This window comes from Notamacropus eugenii, chromosome 1 (genome assembly GCF_028372415.1).
Source record: "Notamacropus eugenii isolate mMacEug1 chromosome 1, mMacEug1.pri_v2, whole genome shotgun sequence".
Lineage (NCBI taxonomy): Eukaryota > Metazoa > Chordata > Mammalia > Diprotodontia > Macropodidae > Notamacropus > Notamacropus eugenii.
The window spans coordinates 317,835,728-317,853,647 of record NC_092872.1 but is presented as its reverse complement, the minus strand read 5'-3'; the positions used below and the strand labels follow the sequence as shown (position 1 = coordinate 317,853,647).

At 34.1% G+C, this 17,920-nt stretch overlaps 1 protein-coding gene across 2 annotated transcripts in view; it reads left to right on the top strand.

Annotated features, from left to right (window-relative positions):
* The window catches only part of MDGA2 (MAM domain containing glycosylphosphatidylinositol anchor 2), a 904,469-nt gene that overhangs the window by 862,454 nt on the left and 24,095 nt on the right, over positions 1-17,920 (top strand). For both annotated transcript variants that reach the window (XM_072629633.1, XM_072629632.1), the window contains one exon: positions 3,450-3,580. In XM_072629633.1, the coding sequence (XP_072485734.1) occupies positions 3,450-3,580 (131 nt within the window). The remainder of the gene's footprint in view (positions 1-3,449; positions 3,581-17,920) is intronic.

The window sequence follows — 17,920 nt, the reverse complement described above, 5'->3', positions numbered from 1 at the left end:
TAGAAAGCATTAAGAAGTGCAAAATGGACAATTTTGATTACATTAAACTGAAAAGATTTTGCACAACCAATTCCAGTGCCACCAAGATTATGAGGGAAGCAGAAAACTGGGAAAGAATTTTTTTCAAATAGTGTCTGTGATAAAGGCCTCATTTCTAAAATATATAGAGAACTGAGCCAAATGTACAAGAATACAAGTTATTCTCCAACTGACAAATGGTGCAAGATATGAATAGGCAGTTTTCAGAGGAAGAAATTAAAGCTATCTATAGTCATATGAAAAAATGTTCTAAATCACTGTTGAATAGAGAAAAGCAAATTAAAAAAAAACTGTGCAATACCACATCACACCTATCAGATTGGCTAACATGACAGAACAGGAAGATGACAAATGCTGGAGAAGATGTGGGAGAACTGGAACACTAATTCATTGTTGATGGAGCTGTGGGATGATCCAACCATTCTGGAGAGCAATTTGAAACTGTGCCCAAAGGGCTACAAAAATGTGCATATTCTTTCACCCAGAAATATTGCTTTTAGGACTATATACCCAAAAGATCATAAAAATGGGAAAGGGTCATACAAAAATATTTATAGCAGTACTCTTTGTGGTGGACAATAGTGTAAATCAAGGGAATGCCCATCAATTGGGGAATAGCTGAATATATTATTCTATATGAATGTAATGGAATACTTTTGTACTATAAGAAATGATGAACATGAGGACTTCAGAGAGGACTGGAAAGACTTATATGATCTAATTCTGATAGAAAGGAACAAATCCAGGAGAACTTTGTACAAAGCTACAATCACAGTGTGCGACGATTTTTTCTGGTAGACTCAGAACTTCATTGCAATGCAAGGACATAAAAATATTCCCTACAGTCTTTTAAGGCAAAATGAAAGAACGATGAAATTCAATCTCATATTGTAGCAGATCATTTTCTTTTTTATTACGTTTTGGTTTGTTATATGATTTCTCCCATTCATTTTAATTCTTCTATACAACATAACTACCGTGAAAATGTATTTAATAGGAATGTGTTGTAGTACCTATATAAAATTGTATGCCATCTCAGGGAGGGAGGGAAGTTTTGAAAGGGTGGGAGGGAAAGAAAAATCTAGGTTGTATGGTAGTGATTATGGAATACTGAAAATAAATAAATAAATAATAAATAAAATTTAAAAAAAAAACAGAAAGAGATCAGAAAAGAAAAACTGCTAGAAATATTGTAGTCAAATTATTGAGCTCTCAGATCAAGGAGAAAATATTGTAAGTAGCCACAAAGTAACAATTTGAGTATTGGGTAAATACAATTGGGATAGCAAAAGATCTAGCAGCTTTTTCATTAAGGGATCACAGGGCTTGGAATATGATATTCCAGAGGTCAAAGTAGCTAGGATTAAAAGCAAGAATCATCTGCATAGAAAAACTGAGTATAATACTTCAGTAGAAAAATGTCATTCAATGAAATAGAAGAATTTCAAGCATTCTTGTTGAACTGCCCTGATCTGAAAGCAAAATTTGTTTTTCAAATACAAGTGTCAAGAGAAGCGTGAAAAGGTAAACAGGACAGAGAAATCATAAGGAACTTACTAAAGTTGAATTGTTTGCATTTCTATATGGAAAGATCAAATTTGTAACTCTTGACACTTTTCTCAGTATTAGGATATTTGCAGAGGTTATATTTGTACAGACAGAGGGCACAGGGTGAGTTGAATAGGTAGGGATGATATCTGAAGAAATAAAACTAAGGGCTGAGTGAGGAACATATTGGGAGACAGATATAGAGAGAAAGAGAATGGGCCAAATTTTCTCACATAAAAGAGGCAAGAAAAGATTTTTCAATGGAAGTGAAGAGGGGGGAGGTGACAGGGAAAAAGTGAATCTTACTTTCATCACATTTAGCTTAAGGAAGGAATAATATGCACATTGAACTTGGTATGAAAATCTATCTTGCGCTACAGGAAAGTAGGGGCACAGGGATAAGTGTAGCGGGTTGGGAATGATAGAAGGAAGGGCAAATGGGAGGATGTGCTAATTAGAATAAACACTTTTGAGGAGGGATAGGGTCAAAAGAGGGAATAGAATAAATGAGAGCAGGACAAATTGGAAGGAAATATAGTCTTTTAGAATATGACTATTATGGAAGCCTTTTGTATAACTACACATATGTAACATTTTGAATTGCTTGTCTTTTCAGTGGTGGGGGGGAGGGAGGAAGGGAGAAAATTTGAAATTCAAAGGTTATAAAAAGAATGTTTAAAATTATTTTTACATGCAGCTGGGAAATAAGCCAAACAGGTAATGGGGTATAGAAATCTATCTTGCCCTACAAGAAAAAGAGGAAATGGACATAAGAGAAAGGAGGAGTGTGATACAAGGGAGGGCAAATTGAGGGAAGTGGTAATCATAATGCATGCTTTCTTGTGGTGGGCAGAGGGAAGAGATGGGGAGAAAATTTGGAAGTCAAAATATTGTGCAAATGTCTATTGAAATATAAAATAAACAAATAAATTTAAGAAAGAAATGATTTTGGATATCATGTAAATTTTTCCTCTCATTACATAAATGAGAAAGAAAAGAACTGAAACCAAGAGAACTTTTCCTCTGCTTAAGGTCACACAGCTAACAAAATGTGAATATGAGACTAAAAACCAGGCTCTTAGTCCAAATTCAATGATATTTCCATTATCCCATGTTATGAGACGGTGATGGTGTTATAAGATTATACAATAAAAAATGTGTGTCAGAGCTTGTCAAAGTATCAATTCCTTCATATTTAATGATCAGTTTTTTTCACCTCTACACTGAAACATGAAATGTATCAATACAGTTACAATTTTGACAAATGCATATGTGAAAAAATTATTTGAAATAATTCATTTTCATGAGTGGTACAATAATAAGTGCTTTTTTAGTACAAAGAGTGATTACTATAGACTTTGAAATTTTTTTGTATAAAGTATTAAATTACTTTTTGTTTCTATTGATCATTTTAGCATAGATGCTGAACTTAAATAAACTACATTATATATTTCCAGAAAAAGCTTAGAAAATGTTTCTGACCCACAGTATAGACTATTTATGTTTTTAAAAATTGTTTCCTTAAATTATGTGATAATATATCTTGTAATTCTAACAAGTAACAAAAAGTAAGAAAAATAACTTCCACTGTATTTTTGTTGTTGTATTAGTTTTTTTTCTTACTTTATGCTATAATCACTGTGTCTATAGACAGAGTCAATATATATTCTTTATGGATGATCATTTTTCTCTTCATGACTTCATACAAGCTTGCCACCATTAAAAAAATCTTTATCTTTTCATTTTTTAAATCTGCAGCTGTGTTGCAAATTAAAATAAACAAATATGAAACAATATAACTTTAATTCCTTACAACCTTTTTATGTAAACTGTGGAAGATAAAATCTTATTGTTGTTTTTAGGTGTTTTAAATGTTTATCTGCGTTTAAAAGGACAGACTACAATTGAAAATCCATTGTGGTCTTCAAGTGGAAATAAAGGACAGCACTGGAATGAGGCCCATGTTAACATTTATCCAATCACTTCATTTCAGGTAAGAAAAGAACAGACATTCCCAACAACTGATTGAAGCATAAAGATAGGCAAAATCCCTTCAAAGACACTGCAGAAATAGCTGCTAGTTCTTCATGGTATAAATATCATAAAAATTTGCTATTTTAAAAAGTTTCAAATAAATGTTAAAATGTGAAGTCATAGCCTCCCCCACATTTTTAAAAATATTAACAATGACCTTCATTATTTAGCTAAACGTTATATTTAAGTTTGGGTATTTGTTACTGTTAAAATTTGAATAGATTTAGAAGATAACATCAATTTATAAAGCATGATGTATAACTTGAATTGTGATTGGTCCTCCTATACTACCCATTCCACCCTCTGTAACTTTCTAAATGACAGAAATTCTGGCAAATGAATAATGATTTTGGAAGTTATTTGCTTTAATTTTGTTTACACACCTGTTGTTTTCTGCAAATCACCCATCTTAATACTGGAAGTTTTACATTTTTATGCAATGCTTTGGTTAAAATACAAAATAATGTTAACTATTTCTCAATGTGGCAGTAGTTTAGAGTCAGAGAAAATGTGTTATTTGGGATAAAAGACAAAAATTACTGTGAAATAATTAAGTAATAGCATGATGAACTTCAGCCAAAAAAATCAGATTAAACTAATTCCTTAAAATTTGTCATGTTATTTTGAAATTATCCAGTCAGTAGCACCATCTTTCTATATCATAAATGGCATGTCTCATTTCACTTGTCATTTTAGGTAGTGTACCATTAAAATACTATATTAAGAGAAGATTTCTTTTTCTGTGATCAAATTTTATAATTTTAACTTCTGATAATTCCAGAAAACTTTCTCCTAGAAATTCATATTTCAAAAAAATAAGTCATATTTCTATTTGTTAATGATTAATTTATAAATAATAACTAAGTTATTAATAGAGTTTAGCTTTGAAAATATTCTGATCCTATAGCTATATTTTTGTTTGCTTCCTGACCAACTATAAAACCTAAGCTTACAAAGGCAAATAATTTCAAGAATTTATAGAGGCATGTAAGAAAACATACATACATACATAAATATATACACATAAACATATGTATAATATCTACACACATATATAATACACACATACATACTTACATGCACACACAACACAAAGATATGCGTATTCCATTGACAATTATTTGGGGGACACATCCAAGATGTTGGTATAGAGGTAGCAACTCAACTGAACTTTCCCCAAATTCAAATAATTTTAAAATAATGCATCAAACTGAATTCTGGAGTGGCAAATGTAAAAAGGACAAGGATGGGATACTTTTTCCAATACAGATACTTTAGGAGGTCAAAAGGAGAGGTCTGTTATGCTGGTATGGATTATGCACTACAATGTATAGGGTAGCAGCAGCAGTAGCAGCGGAGGGCATTAGAGGAAGCTGTGCCACTGGCAGCTGTAGCTTAAGGGCCTCTCATCCCAGGGATGGTAAGGGAGGCAGAAAACTGGTCAGAAAGAAATGACATATAATCCTTTGCAGGTTCTAGATGCAGGGCACTGTTGCATTTTCCAGAAATAGTTATGACTTTCAATTTGATGGTGGAGAGGAGAACTAGTTCTTATAGCTGCAGGAAACCAGGGGAACTGGTAAAATTTCCAGGAGTATTGTGACTGCAGAGGAGCAGATGTCCTCCTTAGGTAAAGACCAGAGTACAGAGTATTCTGTACAGAGTACAGCAATGACCACAGTTCTCTCCTGATCACATCATGTTGAAAGCACTAAACCTTTATAGATTCCCAGAACTAGCTTTGAAAACAGAAGCAGGACATAGCCTAAAGCCTACAACAGTGTCCTCCCCACCCTATCCAAGAAACAGAGGTCAACTTTTAACATAAAGTTAAAAGGCAAGTAATAGGTTGGGGAAATGAGCCAAAAAAATCATAAAAAGTTACTGTGGTGATAGGGAAGATGAAGACACAAATTTAGAAGAAAACAACAGGAAAACAGTAGCAAGAAGATCCACAAAGAATAATGCCATTTGGGCACAAGTCCAATTCATGGAAGATCTAAGAAAAGAAATCAAAGTAGTAGTGGAAAAAGTATGAAAAGAAAGAAGAATGATTCAAGAAAATATGCAAAGAAAATAGTTTGATACAAGGGACAAAAACACTGAAGAAAATATCACAATAAAACCAGAATGGGTCAAATGATAAAGAGGCACAAAAATTCAGTGAAGGAAATAATTCTTTAAAAAGCAGAGTTGCCCATATGGAAAAGGACCTCCAATAGCTCACTGAAGAAAATAAATCCTTAAAAATTAGAATGGGGCAAATGGAAGTTAATGACTTTAGGAAAAATCAAAAAATAGTAAAATGAAATCAAAAGAATGAAAAAATAGAAGACAATGTGAAATATCTCATTGAAAGAAAAATTGACCTGAAAAATAGATCCAGGAGAGATAATTTTGAAATTATTGGACTACCTGAAAACCATGATCCAAAAAAAGAACTTACACACCATCTTACAAGAAATTATTGATTTCTGGTTCTGGCAGAACGACTGGGAATTGCTGTCTCCCTCTGCTTGTTGACCTTGACGAACCTAGAGAATATTTCCCTGGGAAAAACCCTAGAACAGTAGAAGCAGCAAAAGGGACTCTCAGCCAGTGAAGGCAAGTTCTTTAAGGAGGGTTCCTCTTGTTGTGGCCAAAGGCGACCAGTGCAGGATCAAAACTGTCCCAGACAGCCCCATATCAACAAACTGGGAGAACATCATGAACCCCAAGGGCGTGAAGCCAGGAACTGCCTACACCATGACCCCAGGAGTACCACAGCACCCCGGTGCAATCGGGAAGACACTAGCTAGAGCTAGAGAAAATCTAAGGATTATCGGTCTACCAGAAAGACATGATGAAATAAAAACCCTGGACAATATTATCCAAGAAATCATCAAGGAAAATTGCCCAGAAGTGCCAGACTCAGAGAGGAAAATAGTCATCGAAAGAATTCACTGTTCACCTCCTGAAAAGGGCCTCAAACTAAAAACACCAAGGAACACTGCTGTCAAATTCCAGAAGTGTTAAGTAATGGAGAAAATATTGTAGGCAGCCAGAAAGAAACAATTCAAATATCCATGAGCTACAGGCAGGATCACACAGGACCTTGCAGTTTCCACATTAAAAGATAAAAGGAATTGGAATATGATATTCTGTAACAAAAAGTAACTGGGACTACAACCAAAGAATAATTTACCCAGGAAAGTTGAGCATAATATTTCAGGCAAGGAGATGGACATTCAATGAAATAAGGGATTTCCAGACCTTCCTGATGAAAAGGTCAGAACTCAATAGAAAATTTGGTCTAAAACGCAGGTCTCAAGAGAGGCATAAAAAGGTAAACGGGAGGAAAAAAAACCTGTTGCACAATATGGGCAAACTGCTTACATTCCCATAAGGAAAAATGATACTTGTTAATCTTGAAAATTGCATATTTATCATGATATATAAAAGGGATTTACATAGATAGAGGAAGTGGGTATAAATAAAATGATATGATGATAAATGGGATTTAAGGGTGTGAAGGGTTTGTAATGGGAGATGTGAAAAGGAGGATGCATAAAAAAAAGAATTTCATCAGAGCAATAGGCATAAAAATATATTCCAGTAGAAGGAAAGAGGGGAGGGAGATAAATAATGTTTGAGAGGTACTCTCATCTGATTGGATTCACGGAGGGTACAACAAATTCAGTTAAGTATAGAAATGCAACTAGAAGGAGAAGGGGGAAAGAAAAAGGAGGGGTGGCTGAAAGGGAGGGAAGAAGCAGTGAGGCAAAAGGGGATTAAAAGGGAGGGGAGCTAAAAGAAGGGAGGAAAGACTGAGGAAGGTGTTGATCAAAAATTAAAACTGTATTGTGGAGGGGAAGGGAGAACTAAAAGCACAAACAAGGGGAAAGAGAATGGAGGGAATGACACAGATAGTAATTCTAACTGTGAAAGTGAATGGGATGAACTGTCCCATAAAACAGCGACTGATAGCAGAATGGATTAAAAATCATAATCCAACAATATGTTGTTTACAAGAAACACATTTGAAACTGAGGCATACACACAGAGTAAAGGTAAAAGGTTAGAGCAGAATATTTTGTGCTTCAGCTGATGTAAAAAAAAAGCAGAGGTAGCAATTCTAATTTCAGACAGAAGAAAAGAAGAAATGGATCTAATCAAAAGAGATAAGGAAGAAAACTATAACCTGCTAAAAGGCACCACAGACAACAAAGCAATTTAATTACTAAACATATATGCTCCAAATGGTATAGCACCCAAATTCTTAGAGGAGAAATTAAGGGAGTTAACAGGAAGAAATAGACAGCAAACCATACTAGTGGGGAATCTCAGTCTCTCCCTCTCTGAACTTGATATATGTAACATCAAAGTAAACAAGAAAGAAGTTAAAGAAGTGTATACAACTCTGGATAAGGTAGATATGACAGATTTCTGAAGAATATTTAATTGAGATAGAAAGGAATATACCTTTTTCACAGCAGTACATGGCACACATACAAAATTTGACCATGTACTAGGGCATAGAAACCTCAAAACTCAGTGCAGAAAGGCAGAGATAGTCAATGCGTCATTCTGAGATCACAATGCAATAAAGCCTATATGTAATCAAAGGCTATGGAAACATAAACCAAAAACTAATTGAAAACTAAAAAATCTAATCCTAAAGAACGAGTGGGTTAAACCACAAATTATAGAAACAATGAACAACTTTATTCAAGATAATGACACTAATGAGACAACCTACCAAATTTTATGGGATACTGCAAAAGCACTTCTTAGGCAAAGTTTTACATCTTTGAGTACTACATGAATAAAATAGAGAAAGAGGAGATCAATAAATTTGCCATGCTGGTGAAAAACCTAGAAAAATAGCAAATTTAAAATCCCCAAGTAAATACCAAATTAAAAATACTGAAAATCACAGGAGAAATTAATAAAATTGAAATTAAGAAAACCATTAAGCTAATAAGTAAAACTAGGATCTGATTTTATGAAAAAACCAATAAAATTGATAAACTTTGGTCAATTTGATTTAAAAAAAGAAAGAAGAAAGCCAAATTACCAATATCAAAAAAAAAAAAAAAAAAACAACGAGTGAACTCACATCTAACGAGGAGAAAATAAAAACAATAATAAGAAATTACTTTCCCGAACATATGCCCAGGTTTCGACAACCTATATGAGATGGATGATTATTTTAAAAAATATAAATTGCCCAGATTAACAGAAGAGGAAGTTGAATCTTTAAGTAACCCCATCTCAGAAAAAGAAACAGAGAAAGAAAATTATAGACTGATTTCTCTAATGAATATAGATGCAAAAATTTTAAATAACATTTTAGCACAAAGAATATAGGAACTTATCATGAGAAAATACAGTATGATCAGGTAAGATTTATACCAGGAATGTAGCGGTTGTTCAGTACTAGGAAACTATTAACATTATTGATCATTTCAGCAACAAAACTAACAGAAACCACATGATTATCTCAATAGATGCAGCCAAATCTTTTGACAAAATACAGCACCCATTCTTATTGAAAACACTGGAGAACATAGAAATAAATGGAACTTTCCATAAAATGATAAGCAGTATCTAACTTAAACCTTCAGCAAGCATTATATACAGTGGGGATAAGTTAGATGCATTTCCAGTGAGATTAGGGATGAGACAAGTATGTCCGTTATCACCACTATTATTCAATATGGCACTAGAAATGTTAGCTGTAGCAATAAGAGAAGAAAAAGAAATTGATGGAATTAGAATAGGCAAAGAAGCAACTAAGTGATCATTCTTTGTGGATATGATTATATACTTAGAGAATCCCAGAGAAACAAGTGAAAAAACTACTTGAAATAATTAACAACTTTGGCAAAATTGCAGGTTACAAAATTAACCTACACAAATCTTCTGTATTTCTATATATTAATAACAAAGCCCAACAGCAAGACATAGAAAGAGAAATTACACTTAAAGGTAGGGTAGCTACTATAAAATATTTGGGAGTCCACCTGACAAAATAAACCCACGGACTAATTGAACAAAATTTTGTGATTGAACACAATTACAAAACACTTTTCACACAAATAAAGTCAGATCTGAATAAGTGGAAAGATATCAGTTGTTCCTGAGTGGGCAGAGCCAATAGAATGAAACTGACAAGTCTACCTAAATTAATTTACCTTTTCAGTGCCATGCCAATCAAACTATCAGATAATTATTTTGTAGAGCTACCAAAAAAAAAAATATCAAAATTCATCTGAAAGAACAAAAGGTCCAGAATAGCAAGGGAAGTAATGAAAAGAAATGCTAGGGAAGGTGGCCTAGCTCTACCAGATCTCAGATTGTATTATAAAGCAGCAAATATTAAAACCACGAGGTACTGGCTAAGGAACAGAAGGGTAGACCAATAGAATATGCTGGGTACTCAAGACATAGTAGTCAGTAAATATCACAATCTACTGTTTGATAAACTCAAAGATCCCAGCTTCTGGGATAAGAATTCAGTGTTCGACAAAAATTACTTGGAAGTCTGGATAACAGTGTGGTGGAAACTAGGTATAGACCAATAACTGACACTGTACACAAGAATAAAGTCCAAATGGGTACATGATTTAGGTATAAAGATAGAGATACTGTAAACAAATTAGTGGAGCAAGGAATAGAGTATCTATCAGATTTGTGGAGAAGGGAAGAATTTTTGACTAAGGAGATAGAAAATATAATGAAGTACAAAATGGATAATTTTGATTACATTAAATTTAAAAGTTTTTGCACAATCAAGCACAATTCAACCTGGAGTAAGAGGGAAACAGAAAATTGGGAAAGAATTTTTGCAACTAGGGTCTGTGATGAAGGTCTCATTTCTAAAATATATAGAAAAGTGAGTCAAATGTACAAGAATAAAAGTCATTCCTCAATAAATGGTCAAATGATAAGAACAGAACAATTTTCATAAGAAGTCAAAGATATCTATAGTCATATGAAAAAATGCTCTAAATCACTATTGATTAGAGAGATGCAAATCAAAACAACTCTAAGGTACCACATCATACCTCTCAGATTGACTAACATGATAAAACAGAATGATGATAAATGTTGGAGAAGATGTGGGAGACTTCGAACTCTAACTTGTTGTTGGTGGAGCTGTGAGATGATCCAACCATTCTGGAGAACAATTTAGAACTATGTCCAAAGGGGTACAAAATTGTTCATACCCTTTGACCCAGAAATGTGTGTGTGTGTTTGTCCTTTGTTGCTGAAGAAGACTATGCCATTAGAGAAATAATGAGATGACTTGCACTTGACTTTGTTTTGAGAGAGGGAGGGCTGTGCAGGTCACTAGCCTCACTTCTCCTCCTGGAATTCGGTGACCAGAGACATTCATCAGGATGACTGGAGATGGCCCAGGATGAGGCAATTCGGGTTAAGTGACTTGCCCAAGGTCACACAGCTAGTGAGTGTCAAGTATCTGAGGTGAGATTTGAACTCGTGTCCTCCTGGCTCCTGCACTGGTGCTCTATCCACTGCACCACCTAGCTGCCCCTGACCCAGAAACACTGCTTCTAGGACTGCATTCCCAAGAGATCATAAAAATGGGAAAGAGTCTCACATGTACAAAAATATTTATAACAGCACTCTTTGTTGTGTTCATAAACTGGAAATCAAGCCCATCAGCTGGGGAGTTGCTGAATAAATTGTGGTATATGAATGTAATGGAATACTATTGTGGCATAAGAAATGATGAACAGGAAAACTTCAGAGAGGCCTGGAAAGACTTATATGTACTTATATGCTGTAGGAAATGAGCAGAACCAGGAGAGGCAACTTAAAAATTCTAAAATTTCAAGTTATAATTTTTTCTCTCCCTCCCCTCCCTCTTCCTAAAATGGCACACAACTTCATAAGTTTTACATGTATAAACCTGTAAAATGTATCTTCATTTTAGTTAATTGTGAACGAAGAGATAGACTAAAGGGAAAAAAAATCATGATAGAAATATAGTGAACATACTATGGTCTGATCTGCAGAGGCCATCGGTTTTTCCTGTGGACGTAGATAGCATCTTCTATCCTGAGTCCTTTGTAATTATCTTGGATCCTTGTATTGATGAGGATAGCTAAGTCATTCATAATTGATTATCCCAATATGTTGGTTTTATCATGCTATTACCATGTGCAACAATTTCCCAGCTCTACTCATTTCACTTTAAATCTATTCATATGTCTTTCCATATTTGGCTAAAATCTGCCTGCTCATCATTCCTTCTTGCACAACAGTATTCCATTACATTCATATACCATAATTTGTTCTGCCATTTCACAATTAATGGCCATCTCCTCAATTTACAATTCTTTGCATTCACAAAAAGAGCTGCTCTAAATATGTTTGAATATTTGGGTCTTTTCCTCTTTTTATAATTTCTTTGGGACTGAAACTCAGTAGTTTTTTTTTTGTTTGTTTTCTTTTTTTGTTGTTGAATCAAGGGATGCACAGTTTGGTTGCCCTTTGGGAATAGTTACACATTGTTCTCCGCAATGCTTGGATCAATTCATACCTTCATCAACACTGCATTATTGTGCCTATTTTCCCCACATTCTCTGCAACATTTATCCTTTTGTTGTTGTTGTTGTTGTATTAGCGAATCTCATAGATAGGAGGTGGTACCTCAGAGTTGTTTTATTTTGCATTTCTCTATTCACAAATCCTAATCAAAATCTCTAGTCAGTGACTTAGAACACTTCTTCATATGACTATGGATAATTTTGTTTTTTTTCTTCTGAGGACTGACTGTTCATTTTCTTTAACCATTCATTAATTGGAGAATGCCTTGTCTTCTTATAAATTAGACTTAGTTCTCTACGTATTTGGGAAATGAGGCCTTTATCAAGACACTTGCTGTAAAGATTGTTTCTCAGACTCTGCTTTCCTTCTAATATTGACTGCACTGTTTCTTTGTGCAAAACCTTTTTAAAATATAATATAATCAAAATTATTTGTTTTATGTTGCATAACGATCTCTTTCTCTTGTTTGGTTGTAAATTCTTCCTTTCTCCAGATATCTGACTTGTACACTATTCATTGCTCTTCTAATTTGCTTATGACATCATCATGTACTCGTTTTGAACTTATATTTGGCATACATTAAAAGATGTTGGTCTATACCTGGTTTCTACCATATTGTTTTTCAATTTCACTGGAAGTTTTTGTCATACATTGAGTTTCTATAACAGAGGCTAGGGTCTTTGGGTTTATCAAACACTTGGTTATTGTTTCTTCTATAATTAACCTATTCTGCAGGTCTGTTGTGGGATTATTGTTTTATTTCCACAGCACCAGCTCTTTGTTTTATTTGTTAATTCAATAGTTTTCTTATTTTCAACTTTATTGACTTTTGGTATTCAGGATTGCCAATTTGGTGCTCAACTGAAGACTGTTAATTTGTTCTTTATCTAGTTTTTGTTGTTGTTGTTGTTGCTGTTGTTGCATGTCCAATTTATTAATCTGTTATTTCTCTAGTGTTTATATCTTAAAAGAATCCTAGCAGGATCCCTTCTCTTTCTATTTTTAAAAAGTAGTTTATCTACCATTAAAATTAATTGGAATTCTTTGAATGTTTCAGTGAATTAATATGCAAATCCATCTTCAATCAGAGTCTTTATATATTTCATATTCAGTTTGAGTAGCTTAAGTTTTGTAAATATTGATATATTTCATCTAAATTTTATATATAATTGGTATATGGTTTACATATGTTGTCAGTGTATAATTGGGCAGAATAGTTTCTAGTAATTCCATTTATTTCTTGGGCATCTGTTGTGAATTTTTCTTTTGTGGTTATAATGCTGACAAATTATTTTTTATCTTTCTTTTGAAAAGTCAGGTTGTTTATTAGTTCTCCTCCCTGTCCCCTCCCATAAAAAAAAAAAAAGAACAAAACACAAGACAGCTTCCATCTTTAAAAAAAACTTTGAAGTCTTTCTTTTTCCTAGTGATTCCTTTCGGACCTACTCCAAGAATGAAATATCTTAGTCAAAGTATATCGATATTGTAGTCACTTTATTTGTATAATTTCAAGTTATACAACAATTGTACTAATTCACAGCTTGACCATCAATAAATTAATGTCTGTGTATTTCTACAATCCCTCTGAAATTCTGTATTATAATATTCAATCATTTTTACAAATCTACTGGGGTGAAACTTCAGAGGAGTTTGAATTTGTACTTCTCTTATTATTTGTGATTTGCAAATTTTCCATATCATTATTGATAGTTCGCAAGCCTTCTTTTTATGATGACTCACATCCCCTGATTCCGTCTGATCAAGACTCTACTTGGGAATGGTTTTAGGTTTTATATTTTACTGTTCACACACATAGATACTTAGAAATATGTATCCTGTATATTATAAATGCACACGTAATTAGATATGCACGTATTACATATTTGCATCTTGATCTTGATATCAGATACTATCTGATATAAATATTTTTCCCAGTTGACGGTTTCCTTTCTTATTCAAGTAACATTAATTTTGAGTAAAATCTTTTAAATTTTATGTAATCAAAATTTTGAAATTTGTATTTTTTAATCCGTCTATCTTTTATTTGCCTAAGATTTTATCCCCTGAGAAATATAACATCTTTTAAATGATTGCTAAAAAATCAACTCAATGCCAAAGAAACCAGGCATATCATGAAACCAGAAGATGACCCATTGACCCTGTTCAAAGAACAAAGAGGACAAGAAGTTGAAAAATATGCAGTAAAAAGGAAACTTTTCTGACTTAAAATTACAGGAATAACTATTAGAGTTGATAATTATATGAAAGTCATTCAAAAATTTGCATCTCCAAAGCCAAAGAACTTACTAGTCCTAAAGTTAACCTTAAAAATGCTAATGGAAAATATGCTATTTGTTCTTTTTTTTGTTCTTTTTTTAAATAAATTTATTTATTTTTAGTTTTCAACATGCATTTCCACAAGATGTTGAGTTCCAAATTTTCCTTCCATCTCTTGCCTTCTCCACCCCTAGACCCCATATATTCTGATTACCCATTCCCCCAAATCTGCCCTCCCTTCTATCACACCTCTCTGTTTCCCTTACTCACATCTCCTCTATTTTCTTAGAAGGCAAGAGATATATCCATACCCCATTTCCTGTATTTCTTATTTCCCAGTTGCATGAGAAAGCAATTTTTAACATTTGTTTTTAAAACTTTGAGTTCCAAATTCTCTCCCTTCCTCTCTCTCCACCCATCCCCACTGAGAATGCAAGCAATTCAATATAGGTCATACATATGTAGTTATGCAAAGACTTTCATAAAGTCACGATGTGAAAGGCTATATTTGCTTCAATTCTACCCCTCCCCCATTTATTCCATTCTCCCTTTTGACCTTGTCCCTCCCCAAAAACGTTTACTTCTAATTAATCCCTCCTACTTCCCTTCTATCATTTGCCTTCCCTTTTATCATCCTCCTTCCCCCCACTTATCCCCTTCTCCCCTATTTTCCTGTAGTGTAAGATAGATTTTCATACCAAATTGAGTGTGCATATTATTCCCTCCTTAAATCAAATGTGATGAGAGTAAGCTTCACTTTTTCCCTCTCACCTCCCCCATTTTTCCCTCCATTGAAAGAGCTTTTTCATGCCTCTTTTAAGGGAGATGATTTGCTCCATCCCATTTCTACCTTTCTCTTCCCAGTATATTCCTCTCTCAACTCTTAATTTTATTTATTTAGTTATCATTCCTTCCTATTCAATTCACTTTGTGTCCTCTGCCTATATGTGTATAATCCCTCCAGCTACCCAAATACTGAGAAAAGTCTCAAGAATTACAAATATTATCTTCCCATGTAGGAATGTAAACAATTCATCTTTAGTGAATCTCTTATGACTACCCTTTTCTGTTTACCATTTCATGTTTCTCTTGATTCTTGTGTTTGAAAGTCAGATTTTCTATTCAGCGCTGGGCTTTTCATCAGGAATGCTTGAAAGTCCTCTATTGCATTGAATGATAATTTTCCCCCTGAATACTCTGTTTTGCTGGGTAGGTGATTCTTGGTTTTAATCCTGCCTCCTTTGACTTATGAAATATCATATTCCAAGCTCTTCAATCCCTTAATGTAGATCTTATGTTCTGATTGTAGTTCCACAATACTCTAATTGTTTCTTTTTAGCTGCTTGCAACATTTTCTCCTTGACCTGAGGACTGGAATTTGGGTACAATATTCCTTGGAGATTTTCTTTCGGATCTCTTTCAGGAGGTGATCAGTGGATTCTTTCAATATCTATTTTACCTTCTGTTTCTGGAATTTCAGGGCAGCTTTCCTTGATAATTTCATGGAAGATGATGTCTAGACTCTGTTTTGATCATGGCTTTTAGGTAGTCCCATAATTTTTAAATTGTCTCTTCTGGATCTGTTTTCCACATCAGTTGTTTTTCCAATGGGATATTTCACATTGCTATTTTTTCATTCTTTTTGTTTTGTTTTATAATTTACATAATTTCCATTTTTCTTAAAATCATTAGTTTCCATCTGCTCCATTCTAATCTTTAAGGAATTTTTTTCTCAATGAGCTTTTCAGTCTCCTTCATCTGACCAATTCTGATTTTTAAAACATTCTTCTCCTTGTTGAATTTTTGAGCCTCTTTTGCCATTTGTGTTAGTCTATTTTTTAAAGTGTTATTTTCTTCAGAATTTTTGGGGATCTCCTTTAGCAAGACATTGACTCCTTTGTCATAATTTCTTTTTGCATCACTCTCATTTCTTTTCCCAGTTTTTGCTCTACTTTTCTTACTTGATTTTGAAAACCCTTTTTGAGCTCTTCTATGGCCTCCGACCATTTCGTATTTTTTGGAGGCTTTGGATGGAGGAGCTTTGACTTTGCCTTCCTTTGGTTTATATGCTTTAATCTTCCTTATCACCAATGTATGGTTTGTTTTCAAGTTTTTTCTGATATCTCCAGACATTTACTTGGCTTTCGAGTTCCTTGTCAAGGTAGTTCTCTGCTTCCAGAATGGATGGGGTGTATACAGTCACCTACTTGATGCCTGCACAGTCTGTGAGCCTAGAGATCCAGAAGCAGTGGCTCCAGCTGCCCCTGCTGCTGCTGTGGCTTCCAGGCATTCTTCTGCCCCCTCCCCCTCACCTACCCTGGACTACTCCAGTCTCCTACACTGGTTCCACAGGCTTTTCCCACTGACTTTCTAATTTATCCTTAGTGTTTTCGTGTTATGACATCTGGAAATTACCACAGGTGTGAGGGATTCAGTCTCCCCAGTATCTACTCACTTCCAGTCTGTGCACTCGATGCTCACACTGAACTGGGCTCTGCTCTCAGTGTGATAGACACTTCCTGGTGACCTTCCAGGCTGTCTTGGGCTGGAGATTTGCTTCACTCCATCATTCTGTGCCTCCTTCAGTTCCAGAATTTGTTTAGAGTGATTTTTACAGGTATATTGAAGGGCTTGGCAGAGTGCTGTAGAAATTCCGTGCTGGTACTACGCCATCTTGGCTACCAAGAATATGCTATCTGGAGAAAAAAAATGCTACACAGAGAAAAAAATGAGAAAGAAAGAAAGGGTGTTCCTATAAAATTTAGTGACAATTCAGAAATAAAAACCAATACATGTTTCCGAGGACAATGTACTATTGTACTAACTGTACAATTGTCACAAAATGAAAAGGACACTTAAATCCATGGTCTTACTTAGCCAGACCTTTCATCTTAAAAAAAATATTGAGAAGTATTTTCCTGCAGAAAAGTTGAAGGAGGATGCTATTTGCTAGAGAAATTATCAATTCACCCCTATCCTGGTGAAGCTTTACAGTCTAAAGTTAATTTATTTTGAAAGCTGTCACCAATTAAAGATGAAATTTCTGTGACAAGTAAGAAGACTTCAATTACTGTTCTTGTTCAAATATGTAAGGAGCACCAGGGTAGTTTTGAAATGCAGTAGAACATCTGTGACTCTTTCCATGAAATGTGACAGCACTGCTACGCAAAATAAAAGTCTTTCAGTTTGCTCTGAGGAAAAAAGTGAATTCTATCCAGAACAAGGAGAAATTGATGGCAGAAAATTTGTCAAGCTATTGCAATAGTTACAGTAATTAGTTAATATTAAGAACAATATATGACTCTATTCTCTTACTTTTAGTGAGTTTATTTTAGGTGAAAAGTTATGAGTCCAAATACAATTCTTCTCATCCTTTAGTTAGTAAAACTAATGGACCCTATGCTGACTTTATGTATATATGTGTGTGTGTGTATACATATATATTATATATATATATATATAT